We start from the raw sequence: 14303 nt of genomic DNA on the forward strand, positions 1-14303 counted from the left end.
AGTGGAATACTACTCTGCGGAAAAAAACAATAGAGTCTTGAAATTCTCAGACAAATGGATAGAACTTGAAGAATCCAGTAACAAAAAGAGGAAGATGGTGTGTACTCGCTCATATATGGATTTTTGACATAGAGCAAAGGATCACCAGCCCATAATTCACACAGCCAGAGGAACTAGGATACAATGAGGATTCTAAGAGATTCATAGAAGGTCCCTCACAGAAGGGGGAAGGGACAAGTTCTCCAGACTGTGGCACTTCTAATGAAGGAGTTTGACAAAGGATTGTGACCTGTGGCACTAAGAGGGTGGGAGAGAAACAAACTGCTTCCTCCCACAAATGCTTTTTTTTTTTGTTTGTTTGTTTTTTAAAGATATTTTATTTTATTTATTATGTATACACTGTTCTGCCAGAAGAGGGCACAAGATCTAATTACAGATGGTTGTGAGCCATCATGTGGTTGCTGGGAATTGAACTCAGGCCCTCTTAAAGAGCAGCCACCCCTCCCACTAGTTTTCCTCTGACACCTCCAGCCCTGGAGTGGGCTGTGAGTGCTGGCAGACACAAATCTATTTCAAAGAAGAAAGCTGAAACATACTTCTGTGGTGGGGGCTTCAGAGAATTTACTAGGTATTCATACTATGTGACTGTGTGTTGTGCTTGCATGATAAGAACACCTGGTCTATACAGTGTCCCTACCCCTTAGAGTGAGCCACCACGTGGTCTAAATCCACTCACTCCAAATATTTACTAAGCAAAGGAGACATTTTATTCCAATGGAGTCTGTGTGTTGGGGGCTATGGTAGGGATCCCCGCACCTGATTTAAACCATTACTCTCTTTGCAGGCACACATGCAATCACATAACATAAATCTGTATGTGTACTCTGTCAATGCTGAGAAGCAGTCCACAACAGAAGTATGTCAAAGCATTCTTTAAAATCCATTTGTGCCAGCACTCATTGATCACTACAGTGGTGTAGATGTCAGAGGAAAATGGGTAGGTGTTGTTTGTTGTTGCCACCACCATTTTCATCCCTGTGACGAAACAAATGTCACCAGCCTTTGTGGAAGACGCCTTTATTAGAAGAGCCACCTCCTGTGGACATCTCTTCTCTTCTACTTTCTGAGTCGGGGTCTCACTAAATTCCCAGACAGCTCTGTCTTGCAGTCCGGCTGCCTGAGACATGAGTGGTTGGCATTCCAGATCTGTAAACCAAGGCATGTTGTGTCAGCTTTTAGGAACATCCACATTGTTTCTAGCGTTACAGTACAAGTTTGTACTCCAACAAATAAGAAGTAAGGGTTCCTCTTTGTTCACTTCTTCACCAGCATAAGATGTCTTTGTTTTACTGGTCTTTGCCACTCTGACTAGGCTAGATAAACTCTCAAAGAAGTTTATTTTGTATTGACCTTATTGATAAATAAGATTATATATATATATATATATATATATATATATATATATATATATATATGTATATATGTATGTGTGTTTGTGTGTGTGTGTATCCATATATGTCCATATATATGTTTGTATATATACATATATATGGACAGAGAGAGATATTTTTTTTTCTTTCTATCTAACCTTGGCTATATTGTAAACCAGGAAGACCTGGCTGGGCTAGAACTCAGAGATCTGCCTGCCTTAGCCTGCTGTGTGTTGTGATTAAAGGACTGAGCCACCACAACCACCCTGTATAACATTGTTCAAAACTATTTCTCTGGAATTTGTTTTATATCTTTTGAGAATTTCTCTTTAGTTCCATAATGAATTCTTATCATCTGACTGTGAGTTTTCTTTTTTATTCATTATTTTAAAAGGGTTTTGTTTGTTTGTTTGCTTTGTTTTTGTTTTTTTGGGGGGTTTGTTTTGTTTTTGTTTTTTTTATCACTGGGTTTCCTGTGATTACTTAGGTAGAGCAGTGTGGCCCACACTCAGAGATCCATCTGCCTGTGCCTCCAAGCACTACGATTAAAGCTGTGTGTGTCATAGGCCCTGTTGGGGACTGCTTATTTCTGCATTTCATTTTAAATTTTCATGTGTATGGTATATTACTACACTGTCATATCATGCTGTGTGACCTACGTTTCCTGTAGAGATGCAACAAATATGTCTTTGTAGGATTGTGGGAGGCAGAGTTGCCAAGGATGCCCTAAGAATATGGCCCCCGGACTGAAATGACCAGGGCTCACAGGGCACACAGAGACTGTGATAACATAGCAGCCTGTGTGGGACTGAGCAAGTCTCCTGAATATCTGTCATGGCTGTGTCACCTGGTGTTGTGAGACTCCTAAGAGTGGGAGTGGGGCTTCTCTGACTCTCTTGCCTGCTTTGGGAAACCCTTTCCTGCTCCTGTGTTGCCTCATCCTGCTTTGGTAAGAGGATTTGCGCCTAGTCTCATTGTAACTTGTGAGGAGTTCCTTGTGAGCCCTGGGAGGCCTTTATTCTCTGCAGGTAAATTGAGGAGGAGTGGATTAGGCAGAGAGGGGAAGCTGGAATTGGAAGACAAGGGGGTGGGGACTGCAATGAGAATGTGTAAGAGAGAAGAGTAAGAGGAAAATCCCCATGGAGTGTTCCTTTTGCCTTTATGTCCCCTATCTTTTTCCTTCCTCCCTCCCGTATTTTTTTGTTTTTGTTTTTGAGACTTGTATTTCATGCCAAAATAGGACTTTGAGAAATTGCCCTGATTGTTCCCCAAATGTCAACTAATCAGAAACCAACCTGCACCTGCTGCTGTACCCTGTGATTTTTGCCTTTAAAAACCTGGTAGTACTCAGGGAACTTGATCCTCTGGTGGCTGCTGCACCGGCCAGCTGGACAGGGTCCCTGCCATGGTTGGATGCACAATTAACCTTGTGCATTTGCATCTTTGGGTCTATCTCCTTGGTGGTCTCCATGGGGATCTTCATGACTTGGGCACAACAGTACCTACTGCTGTAATCCTGTGATTTTTGCCTTAAAAAGGAGAGCAGTAGACAGGGAACTCACTTCCTATGATGGCTGCTGTGTCGCCAGCTTGATGGGGTCCCTGTCATGGTTGGATGAACAATCAACCTTGTGCATTTGCATCACTGGGTCTGTCTCCCTGGTGATGTCTTTGGAGATATTGGTGACTTGGGCACAAAGTTTGGGGGCTCGTCCGGGATCCCCAGGTATCTCTGCCCCCCCCCACCCCCATCCCTGAAGGTTTAAGTCTCCAGCCAGGCAGGTAAATGTTTACTGTTTCTTTGTCTGGTTTCTGTTTTGCCAGGGAAAGTTCTGCTTTCTGTGTGTTTCCTCTCCAGCCGGTTGGGTGACCAGGTAGGCAGCTTTCTACACCTGTCATGGTCCTCTGCCTGCTTCAGCTCTAACTGGCCTGGTGAGTTCTGTGTTATCTGTTGTGCTGGCCTGGTGTGTTCTGTGTCTGAGTTCTATGACAGGGTTGTGATTTTACTTTTTTGTGAATTTAAGGTTTTGCTGCAGTTCAATAGTGAACAATATGTAGAAAACAGGTCAGGGCCCTGGCAAACGAGCCTACAAGGCCAGACCTGCAGAAGCTGGGAGATGTCCCAGCTTCTAGCCTTTTTGTCAGGACAGAGATCCTGCCATGTGAATCTAATCTGGCTAATTAGCCCACCATCTGCATCTGAGTAGCTACTAGGGGTTTGCCTCCCGACTGTGAATCTGAAACTTGCAAGTCTTTGAGATGGGCCCCTTTCTTGTGTGTGTGTGTGTGTGTATGTGTGTGTGTGTGTGTGTGTGTGTGTGTGTGTGTGTGCTGTATTGATGGTTATGACAGTATGGACCTGACTGGGACACACCCTAACATGGGACAGACCCCCCTCCTCTCTCCAGATGATAGCAGTTAAGATCTCTTCTGCTGGCCAGTAACTTCCCACCTTCACCTTAATGCTTCTCTGTTTGATGCTGCTTTAAAAAAATTATATGGGTTAATAATAATTTATGGTGGCTGCTCACTGAGGCTCCCATGAAAGATGGCTGTGGGCCAGGACTCCCTTTGCTGGGTCCTGATGTCAGGACGAAGTCTTTCTGCAGTGTTCCTCACCTTGGGTGACTGACAGCCAACTCAAGCAAAATGGCCAAGGCAACAGATGATGTTGCCATCTGTGTGTCCCTGGTAATAAAATGTCTGTTCATAGCTTTTGCCCATTTTCTACTTGGATCATTTGTTCATTTCACTGTTAAGTTTTGTGTAGGTCCTCTATCAGATATGTGGTTGCTAAATTTTTCACATAACTTGTGCCAGGGAACAATAAGCATAGTTTACCAGCCCTTGATACACACCAATCACTGACAAAGGAGATGTGGGGCTGAGTATGACCCTCAGTTGGTAGCACAAGAGACTCCTGTTCTAGTTTGTGCCTCTCCCCATTTCTGTTCTAAAAAAAAATTATGTAAATGTTGTAATTTAACAGTCACCCAGGTAATAATGGTTTTAAAGACATAAAGGGTATTTTACTTTTACTATGAGCTACCCTCTTCCCTCCGCCTAGACAGAAGAACAATCTAGCCAGCTTCTGCTAACAAACTCTGATGCCGGACAGAATTCATTTACTTTTTTACCTTTTTTTTTTTTTTTTAACTGACAGTTTCCTTGTCATCACTGGCTCTTTTACACATGGCTTGTTTGCAGATTGCCGTGTCTTTCCAGGCCCGGTGGGGCACACACACACACATACACACACACACACACAAAACAAAACACAAACAAACACAACCCTGCCTGTTCCATTTGCAAGTAACCTGCATCCTTTTCCCTGGCAGTTTTAAGTTACTCTGTCTCTCTAAATGTCCTGTCCGCTAAGTTAAAACTAGTTACAGTCAGGCTGGAGGACTCTGAGTAAAACATCCCTCCAAAGCCTGTCAGTTTGAATCCAGTTCTTCAGACATATCCTACACTAATGTCATTGTAGTCATACTAAGTACAGAAAAGTTTTATAATAAAAATGAACTTTACTCTGTATATGTTTTCAGAGGTTAGGCTTAAAACAAGCAACTAAAAGCAAAGTTGTCTATCCAGATTTACCTAGACAACACTCTTAATGCTTCTGGAGATCTGCAGGATCTGCAGAGTATGGCATTTTAAATGTTAACTACAAATCTAGACATCAGACAGAGATTTCCAGATCCTGACAGTGACACAAGGTCTCCAAAGAAGACTTCAGGACACCTCGATGTCTGCACAACGCTGACCAGGGGTCTGGATGCTCTGCTGTGCACCTGACGCCAGAAGCTGTGTGCTAACAGGACATTGAAGAACTGATTGTAACCCTTTGCCCAGACAAAATAAGGTCAGTCTTTTCCATGTCCCTCCTTCACAGAGAGAAAGAAAACTCTGACCTCGTAGGCTTAGCGAAGATTGATGCTGCTCTTTGATAGTTCTGCCTGCTAATGGAGACTTGGGTATGGCTAACAGTATATGGACTGGACTCTATCCTTTTTTAATAGATTCAGAAGCTATATAAAATTTATTAGAGCTCTCATAGTATTAATAATTACACTATAGCCAGCTTGATAGCTCATTTAATAAAGTCTGATAAGCTGATAAAACAATGATGTTCCTGCTGTTCAGTCACAAGCTCAGGAGTTCAGAGATATTTTGGGTGTCATCTAAATATAAACTTAAAAGGCTTTTTATCAGGCCAAAGGCACCTGTGTCCAATCCATACCTGGCTCTCTGCACAAAAGAAAAATGTACAAGCTTCTAACCCAAATCTTTAGTTTTTAATAGGACTCAAAGGTAGATGATTTTTATGCAATATAGATTTCAGTACAAATTGCTAATGCTAATATGTCTAAAACTTTTATATCCTTTTGTTCATATAGGCTTCAGAGGATCAAAACTCACAAAGCTCGGATCGACTTCTCACAGGTCAAAAGGACTCCAGAGAAGGACAGCTTTCATTATTCCAACTGTCTGTTCCTAAGGATGGGATTTTCTCTTCTTCTCTTTTGACTCCTGTCCTACCTGGTCACTAAAACTATAGGCCTATGAATTCTCATTACGTACGTAAGTTTGAACTTCTATTCCAAGTTCAAATGTGTCTTAACAGGTTTCTCCAAGCATCAGTTGCTAACTACAGCCTCCTCCTAAATTCTTAGAACCCTATACTTGCCGTGAACATGAACAGTCCATCTGATATAGATACCCCCTGTCTCTGATAAATGGACCATTGCCTAAATTCCCTTGACCAGCATTTCAGTCTACTTGGGCCCCTGACTACAAGGCCCCAGGGTCTGTAGGAAGGAGCACAGAAGAACAGACATCATCCCCTTTTCTTGGTGGAGATGCTAAGTCAAAAGAAAACTCCCTTACGTAAGGGACAAGATGACACCATTAATAACCCAGGGTTGGGTCAGCTACAAGAGGAGAGAAGGAAAGGGCTAAACTAATAGAGAAAGGGACCACACCCTCACTCAGTCCCCTGCTTTAGCAGCCATGACAGGCTACAGAAAAGCCATGTAGGCCTCTGACTCTGCACCATCAGGCCTGTGCCTTGATGGCTGTGTACGGAATTCGGGGCAAATGGGTCCTCTGCATATCCAGTCACCTGGGAGAGCAGAGGGGGCTCTAGATCGCCCATGAAGTAGCGGCTGCATGAATGATAAGAGTCACAGTCTGACAGTTATAACACTTAGCCAACCCGACGCCTTCAACAATGGGTGACCTCGCTGGGTTTGGTGGGAAATACTTATTTTTTTTGAGACAGGGTTTCTCTGTGGCTTTGGAGGCTGTCCTGGAACTAGCTCTTGTAGACCAGACTGGTCTGGAACTCAAGAGATCCCACCTGCCTCTGCCTCCCGAGTACTGGGATTAAAGGTGTGTGTTGGTGGGCAATTATTACACCCCAGCACAAAAGAAGAAGAGGCAAGCAGATCTCTATGAGGTTGAGGCTAACCTGATCTACACAGACAGAGGACAGCCAGGGCTATAAGGAGAAACCCTGTGTCAAAAAACAGCCTGGTGGTGTGGCCACACCTTTAATCCCCTCACTCCAGGGGCAGAGGCATATGCAAATCTTTGATTTTCAGGACAGCCTGGTTTAAAGAGTGAGTTCTGGAACAGCCAGGGCTACAGAGAAACCCTGTCTCAATAAAGGAATAAAGGAGGGGTGACCAAAGTCAGCAGGCATAGGATGACCTTTGGAGCCGGAGTTGAGGCCCTTTAACTGAGATGGTCACCAAGTAGTGAAGGCCACATTTGAACTGGGCTCAAGACCCCAGATTGGAGAACTGAGAGCATGTGGCAAGGACGCCTTAGTGTTTGAGGTCCCCACAAAAGCAGCACTGAGTGTATCTGCTCAGAGATGAAAGCCTCCTCACATGTACCAAGCCCCATAGGGTGACGCTATAGAGTGGGCGGGGCCATTGAGTGGGAGGGTCTGCTGGAGTGAGGGAACAGTGAGGAGGAGCTGGGAGGAGCCTGGAAAGAAAGGGTATTTAAGGCCAGGTCCTTGGAGTGGATTTCAAACCTCAGCAGTGATCTGGTGAAGACAGGAGAGCCCGCTTACAGCCTGGGTAAGTCGGCCTGTAAGGCTTCTGGGTAGATGGTGGTGGGGGCAGCTGTACCAGTTTGTTCTCCCAACAGCAATGAATGAGTGATCCTTTCCCCACACCATCACCAGCCTGAGCTCTTGCTGTTTCTTTTTTTGTTTTCCCAGCATTTCTGAGTAAGTTAAAAATCTCAAAGTAATTGTAATTTGCTTTGTGAGATGGCTGTAGATAATGAAGGACTTTTTGTTTGATTTGTTGAAGGCAGGTCACGCTATATAGTCCTGGGTGTCCTGGAGCTCACTGTGTATATCAGGTTGTGCTCGATCTCACAGATATCCTCCTGCCTCTGCCTATGGAGTGCTGGGATTGAAGGCTTGTCCAAAACACACAGCCAGATTAAATTGTTATTTTATTCTATATTTATAACACAGGGATTTTCACTGTAGTCCTGGCTCTTCTGAAACTCCCATTGTTTAAAAGGCAGGCATCCAACTCAGATCCTCCTGCTTCTGACCCCCTAGTGCTGGGATTAAAGGTGTGTGTCACCACGCCCGGTTAGTGTTGTTCTTACCTTTAATTTGAAAAAATTCCAAATCAGAGATCCTCCTGCCTCTGCCTCTCTGGTTCTGTGATTAAAGGTGTGTGTCATCACACCATGTAGGGTGTTCTTACATTTCATTTGCAAAATTGAAGGTCATCATTGTCTATAGAGCAAGTTCAAGTTCAGTTTAGGATATACAAGATTCTAAATTCAGAAAAGGGAATTTTGAGAAAAGTGAGTTATTGATAGAGACCATTGGTCACATCTTCTAGAACAGAATTGCTCTCCTGTCTCAACATTATAGCAAGAGCAGATGTAGGACTAGTGTCTTTCAAGTTGTCAAAGAAGTAAGAGAAAATTCCCAGAAAGGAAGCAGAGTAAATATCCAATTAATACAGAATGTCACCATGTGAAACTCAGTGGCATCTAAAGGGGATGGAAAAGGCACCCTCAGGGCCTCTAATCACAGCATGGATGAGGTAGGGGGACCAAAAAATTTCATGGTCATTCTTAGTCATACAATGAGTTTAAGACCAACCTGAGCTACGGAAACCTGGGATCAGTCTTTGATTTTCCTGGAGACATAACCCTTCTAATCAAGAGCTCTGAAGTTTGTGAAATAGCCCAGCCAAAGTCCATGTCACCAGCTAGAGACCTGAGGTTTATTTCCCTGGTCCACAGGATGGCAGGGGAAAACATACAATTTGTTTTCTTACCTTCACAAATGTACTCTGGTAGGATACGGGCACAATGCATACACAAAAATACCTATAATAACATTTTTTCAATCCATTTTTCATTTTATCCTTTATCTCCCTGTATTTGGGATTGAGGCCAAGATCTCTCTAAAGGCTGGACACATCCTCTGCTAATGAGACTCACATCACACTGCTTTTAAAATTTTGAACATATACATCCATTATAGATTCCAAGGAATTTTCCAGGATTTGGTCAGTTAACTGAGATCTTCCTTAGCATGGATTCCCAAGTAAGTAGGGTGTCACTTGGAGCTATTGCATTCCTGCACTGGGAGTAGCTGGAGCCCTAGCAAACAAACTGACAGTTTCTTAGCACTGATTAAATGCACTTCAGGCCCTCAAAAAAGGATGCCAGCATTGCCCTCTGAATAATCATATACCTGGGGTCAGTCTAGGGACAGAACTACAGACAGCACCAGGGAGATTGGCGAAGACTGTATAGAGGAGACAGGGCACACGGAAAGCTAGGGAGCCGTTTGAGTTTCTGGTGGCCCAAGTAGGAAGATGGTGGTTGAAAATTGTTGCAAGCAATGAGGTAAGAATCTAAGCAGCCCTCGACCAACAGGAAGGTGTGCATAGCCAAGGAAACAACAGGATAGGATCCCAGGAAGCAGGTTAAGTAGAATCATTTATTGATATCTTCACTGACAGGTGGAGCCCCAACTTATTCAGGGATGGAGACTCAAGAGGGCAAAGACAGTTGTCTCCCAGTATTCATTCTCACTCAAACTGGTCAATCAGTAAATGTTATGTAAACCATGATTAATTCTTGGAGGGCCTGGTGGGCCACTCTTAAACCAGCTGTCAGGAAACCGAGGCAAGTTAATCCCTGTGAGATGTGACGCCAGCCTAGTCAATATACACAGTTCTAGAGAACAAGAATAATTAAATCAGCTGGGCAGTGGTGCTGCCCAGCTTTAATCCTAGCATTTGGGAGGCAAAGGCAGCGGGATCCCCTGAATTTGATGTCAGCTTCATCTACAGAATGAACCAAGGCAATCTTTCAAAGCAATGCAGAAAAACCCTGTGCTGGAACCTGCCTCCCCCCCCAAAAAAAAAAAAGATTAAATCAATGTGATTAGGGCTCTATGGGGTGGAGCAGAAACCTGAGTGCCATCAAAGGGTGTGTCAGGATGCAGGATTTGAGGGTCTTCTGGTTGAAAGAACACAAAGAATAGGAGGAGCTCTGAACCTTTTGTTTGGAGCCATTTAAGCCAATGTTCTTAGAGTAGAAGTCAAATAGACAGTTGGTCCAGGAAAAGTGCAGCAACCTAGTTGTCTTCAGGTGATTTGGGGCCCTAAAGGAAGTGTGTGTATGGGGGGTGTGAGGAGAGGGTCTCTTGGTGGGAGAAGAGGGCCATAGGGGAGGAAGATCCTTGGGCAGCATTCCAGAGCTGGTATGTGTGTTTGAACAGTGAAGTCTACCCTATGCCTTCTACATAGGGATTGGGTCAGGTGTAACATCAGGAGCTCTTTGTAAATGCATCCTTCAATTGAGCACCAAGGATCAGACAAGTGCAGGGATTGGCCCAGAGTGGGTAAGAGCTCCAGTAAGTCCCCAAGTGTGTGCCCAGCCAATATGTGATTATGCACTCTCTTCCACAAAGTGAGTGGCCGGAGCCCACCACTCTATAGGAAGCCCGACAAAGGATGGATGTCTTGAGTTTTAAATCTAGGGACTGTTCTTCTTTTATCTGTTTCCTTTTAATACCAAGCACTCCATTGTTGGAAGAATTCCTGGTGATACCTTGGGGACCAAAAGAATGATCGAGATGCCCAGATAGAATGTCACACCCAAGGTTGTCTAAGGCAGAGAAGGTTCATCCCCAACATGAGGTTCATCCCCATCATGAAGGGGAAACGATGGCACATATATGTACCACACTGTCTATCCCAACACACAAGAGACACATGGTAGGGGAAACTCATGATTTGTAAGCATGCTTGGTTTCTATAGTGAGATCCTTACTGGACTATATAGAGGGACCCTGTCTCAATATAAAATAAGAAAGTGAATGAATGAATGAATGAATGAATGAATGGCTGAAGGAACTGGGAAGGAAAATGGAGAACCATTGTACAGCAAGATCTGTAGTGGTACATCTCCTGTGAAGGTCACTGACCATTGAAAGAAAAATATGTTTGGCTTGGAGTTTCAAGTGGTCAGGAAACCCCATAGGATTCTTGACGCTTGTTAGTTTTCCAGGGTCAAACCAAATCATCACAGAATATATCTTCCTAATAAAGAAAGACACCTGTTCTAGGCCAAGGTTCCATAGGGTGGAGCTGCAGACTGATTGAGGCTACATGGTGGGGTCTGCTTAATGTATAGAGTTAAAAAGAGAGGACCTGTGCAGGTCCCAGGTGGATATAATTTAAGCCCCCATCTTTCATTACCAGTGGGAACCTGGGTTAGTGATAAGGTAGGTGGACACAGGATTCCGTCCCTATTGAACTGAGGAATGAGAGAGCAGGAGGACCTTGTGGTTTTCTTGATTAAGATTGTTTAGTCTGACTCAGGAGGAGGCATTCATTCTCCAGCCAAGCTGATGATGGGAGGAGTGTGAGGCTTGGTGAAGAGCTAGTGTGCACATCTGCCCTTTGAGCCTGAACTTGAGATCCTGTGCAGCAGATGATGGCCGTGACTGGGTACTAACAATCACCTACTTCTATACAGGTATTCAAAAATGGCAGAAGGAAACAACAAAGAGGAAGTCATCCCCACCCACAGCGTTCACTGCCACCAGGGACAGGGACGGATGAGTGTCAGCCATGAGCCCATCACCATATCTGATTCCTCTGATGAGGAAGGGATTCCAGTGCTGGTTACCCCAGCTACTGAGCAGCATGAAGAAGACAAACCTCAGACATCCCGATCCAATCGCATCAAACCAAGTGTTCAGAAGCAAGATCGGAACCGATTGGGAGAAGACAGGCCTGGAAAGTCTAGAAGAGACAATGCAGAAGACACCAAAAGCTATTTTCCCGTTTCTAACAACTCACTGTTTGGTTCTGGGGCACAGGAGGAACCTCAGGATGAGTATGGTGATTCTCTGGACCTTGAAAGTGACGAAAAAGAATTCAAACCTGGACCAAGCAGTCAGCACACAGCAAACACCACTGTCAACCACAATGTGGAGCAGAAAAGCATTAGACAGGAGACTGAGCCTTTGGAAGCTCAGACCCCACCCTCTGAAGACTCAGGGAAAGGTCTCTCATCAAACCCTGGAAGTCCAGCTACTTCAGTAGCTGACCGGGTGATGGAGGAAGGGCCCTGGCTTGAGCATCCATCTTTCCTGGCTCAGCATCCACAGCCTCAGGAGAAAACAAAACAGGCTGTGCACCAGGAGCAGCATTCTGAAGCAGAAATGGGCCCTGTCATCTTGAGCCATGATTTTCCAGAGCCTGCTTTTCCAAGTCCAGAGACCCAGCAGGAGGGGATTCCAGGCCCTGCTTCCCCTCAGCTGGCCCTTCCTCTGGAAGAAGTTGAGGTACGTGGGCCATCTTCCTCCCTGCCAGGATCTCAGCAGGCCAATTTGGAAACCATGTGGGGACAAGGAGCTGTGGCAATAGATCAAGAACTGGTTACACTGTTAGTGAAAGAAACAGAAGCAAGATTTCCAGATGTGGCAGATGGATATGTCAAAGAGCTTATTCATTTGAAGAACTACTATGATTTGAATGTACTTTGTAATTTTCTTCTGGAAAACCCAGATTATCCAAAGAGAGAAGACCGGACCATTCTCCACCCCAGCAGCAGCCTGCTTGCCAGCCAGGATGATGAGGAGTTGTCTAACATAGACTTTTTTGACTATTCCAAACTGACTCCACTTGACAAGCGATGCTTCCTCCAAGCTGCTGAGCTCTTGATGGCTGAATTCAAGATGCTCAACAGCAAAGACATCAGGTGGGCCCTACAGGAGTTCAAAGGACACTATGCGATCACCCGGAAGGCCTTTTCTGATGCTTTTAAAAAATGGCAGGAGCTGTCACCTGAAGCCAGTGGAAAACGGAAGAAGAGAAAAGAAATGATCCAGGATTCTTTCATAGATTTCAAATTTGAACAAGGTGAAATAAAAATAGAAAAGAGGATGTTCTTTTTACGAAACAAGCGACGATGGTGTAGATCCTATGAGCTGAGCGACCTCCTTCCAGCTGTGCGGCTTGAGCGGGAATTCTATGAGCAGAAAATCAAAGAGATGGCAGAGCATGAAGACTATTTGCTAGCCCTGAAGATGAATGGAGAACAATATGAACAGGACGGACAGCTGATTGAGTGTGGGTGCTGCTATGGGGAGTTTCCATTTGAGGAGCTGACACACTGTTCTGATGCTCACCTGTTCTGCAAGGAATGCCTCATCAGATATGCCCAAGAGGCAGTGTTCGGGTCTGGAAAGTCAGATCTAAGCTGCATGGAAGGCAGCTGCACAAGTTCCTTCCCCACCAGCGAACTGGAGAGGGTGCTGCCCCAGGCCGTTCTGTACAAATACTATGAACGCAGAGCTGAAGAAGAAGTCGCTGCAGCCTGTGGTGAGGAGCTTGTCCGCTGCCCCTCGTGCAGCTACCCTGCTCTGCTGGACGCTGATGTGGAGAGGTTCAGCTGCCCTAATCCTCGCTGCAGCAAGGAGACGTGTAGGAAGTGTAAGGGACTCTGGAGAGAGCACACTGGCCTCACGTGTGAAGAGCTGGCTGAAAAGGATGAGGTCAAGTACCGGACATCTATAGAGGAAAAAATGACTGCTGCTCGCGTTCGAAAATGCCCCCAGTGTGGGACCTGCCTCATCAAATCCGAAGGCTGCAACCATATGTCTTGCCGCTGCGGTGCCCAGATGTGCTACCTCTGTCGGCTTCCTATCGATGGCTATGAACACTTCTGTCACCATCCTCGCTCTCGAGGAGCCCCTTGCCAGCAATGTTCTGGGTGCTCCCTGTGGACCGACCCCACTGAAGATGATGAAAAGCTGATTGAGGAAATCCAAAAGGAGGCTGAAGAGGACCAGGAAAGGAAGCATGGAGGGAACACAGGCAAAGGCATCGGACCCCCACTAGAGATGACCGCTGAGAAAGAAGAGCATGAGGAAGCCCCGCCAGGTCATTTCCCATGGAACCTTCATGTACCTAACCACCTGCCACGGTTTTTGCCCAGGTTAACCTTACTTCCTGTGCGAGCACCCCTGGTGCCACCTATGCCCAACAGGCGTCCCAACTACACCTTTGACCACTGGCGTCGGGCCCTGGAGCTCGACCTGCCCATGCCATTTGGCCCGGAGCCATGGGATCTCCTCTGACCCCCAAAGCCCTTGTCCAGGTACAGAGTCTGCAGGAGGACCCAGGCTCTCCTGACGTATGTGCAGCTTTGATTGTCTCTTGAGGGTCCTCCTCCTCTTTCCTTTGCAAGCGCCACTGATCCTCCAGGTCTGACAGGCTTTGGGTGCTGACTGACTGTCACGGGCCAGTGTGAGGACAGCTCTTTGGTTGTTCCGTCTCAGCCACGGGTGCAATGCCT

At 45.5% G+C, this 14303-nt stretch overlaps 1 protein-coding gene across 1 annotated transcript; it reads left to right on the plus strand.

Annotated features, from left to right (window-relative positions):
• Window positions 1-11484: 11484 nt before the first annotated feature.
• LOC127238913 (E3 ubiquitin-protein ligase RNF216-like) lies at window positions 11485-14085 on the plus strand. The gene is made up of 2 exons (XM_051207686.1): window positions 11485-11694; window positions 11821-14085. Exons 1-2 carry the CDS (start codon window positions 11485-11487, stop codon window positions 14083-14085), a joined length of 2475 nt encoding a protein of 824 aa, XP_051063643.1.
• Window positions 14086-14303: the final 218 nt, after the last annotated feature.

The sequence above is a fragment of the Phodopus roborovskii genome, unplaced genomic scaffold, assembly GCF_943737965.1.
Source record: "Phodopus roborovskii unplaced genomic scaffold, PHOROB, whole genome shotgun sequence".
NCBI lineage: Eukaryota > Metazoa > Chordata > Mammalia > Rodentia > Cricetidae > Phodopus > Phodopus roborovskii.

Excerpts from the sequence above, each read along its gene's own strand:
- LOC127238913 (XM_051207686.1), top strand. The coding sequence starts at position 11,485 with ATGGCAGAAGGAAACAACAAAGAGGAAGTCATCCCCACCCACAGCGTT. Across the intron at positions 11,695-11,820 it reads CCAATCGCATCAAACCAAGT|GAGGAACCTCAGGATGAGTA; the intron begins GTTCAGAAGCAA and ends TCTGGGGCACAG.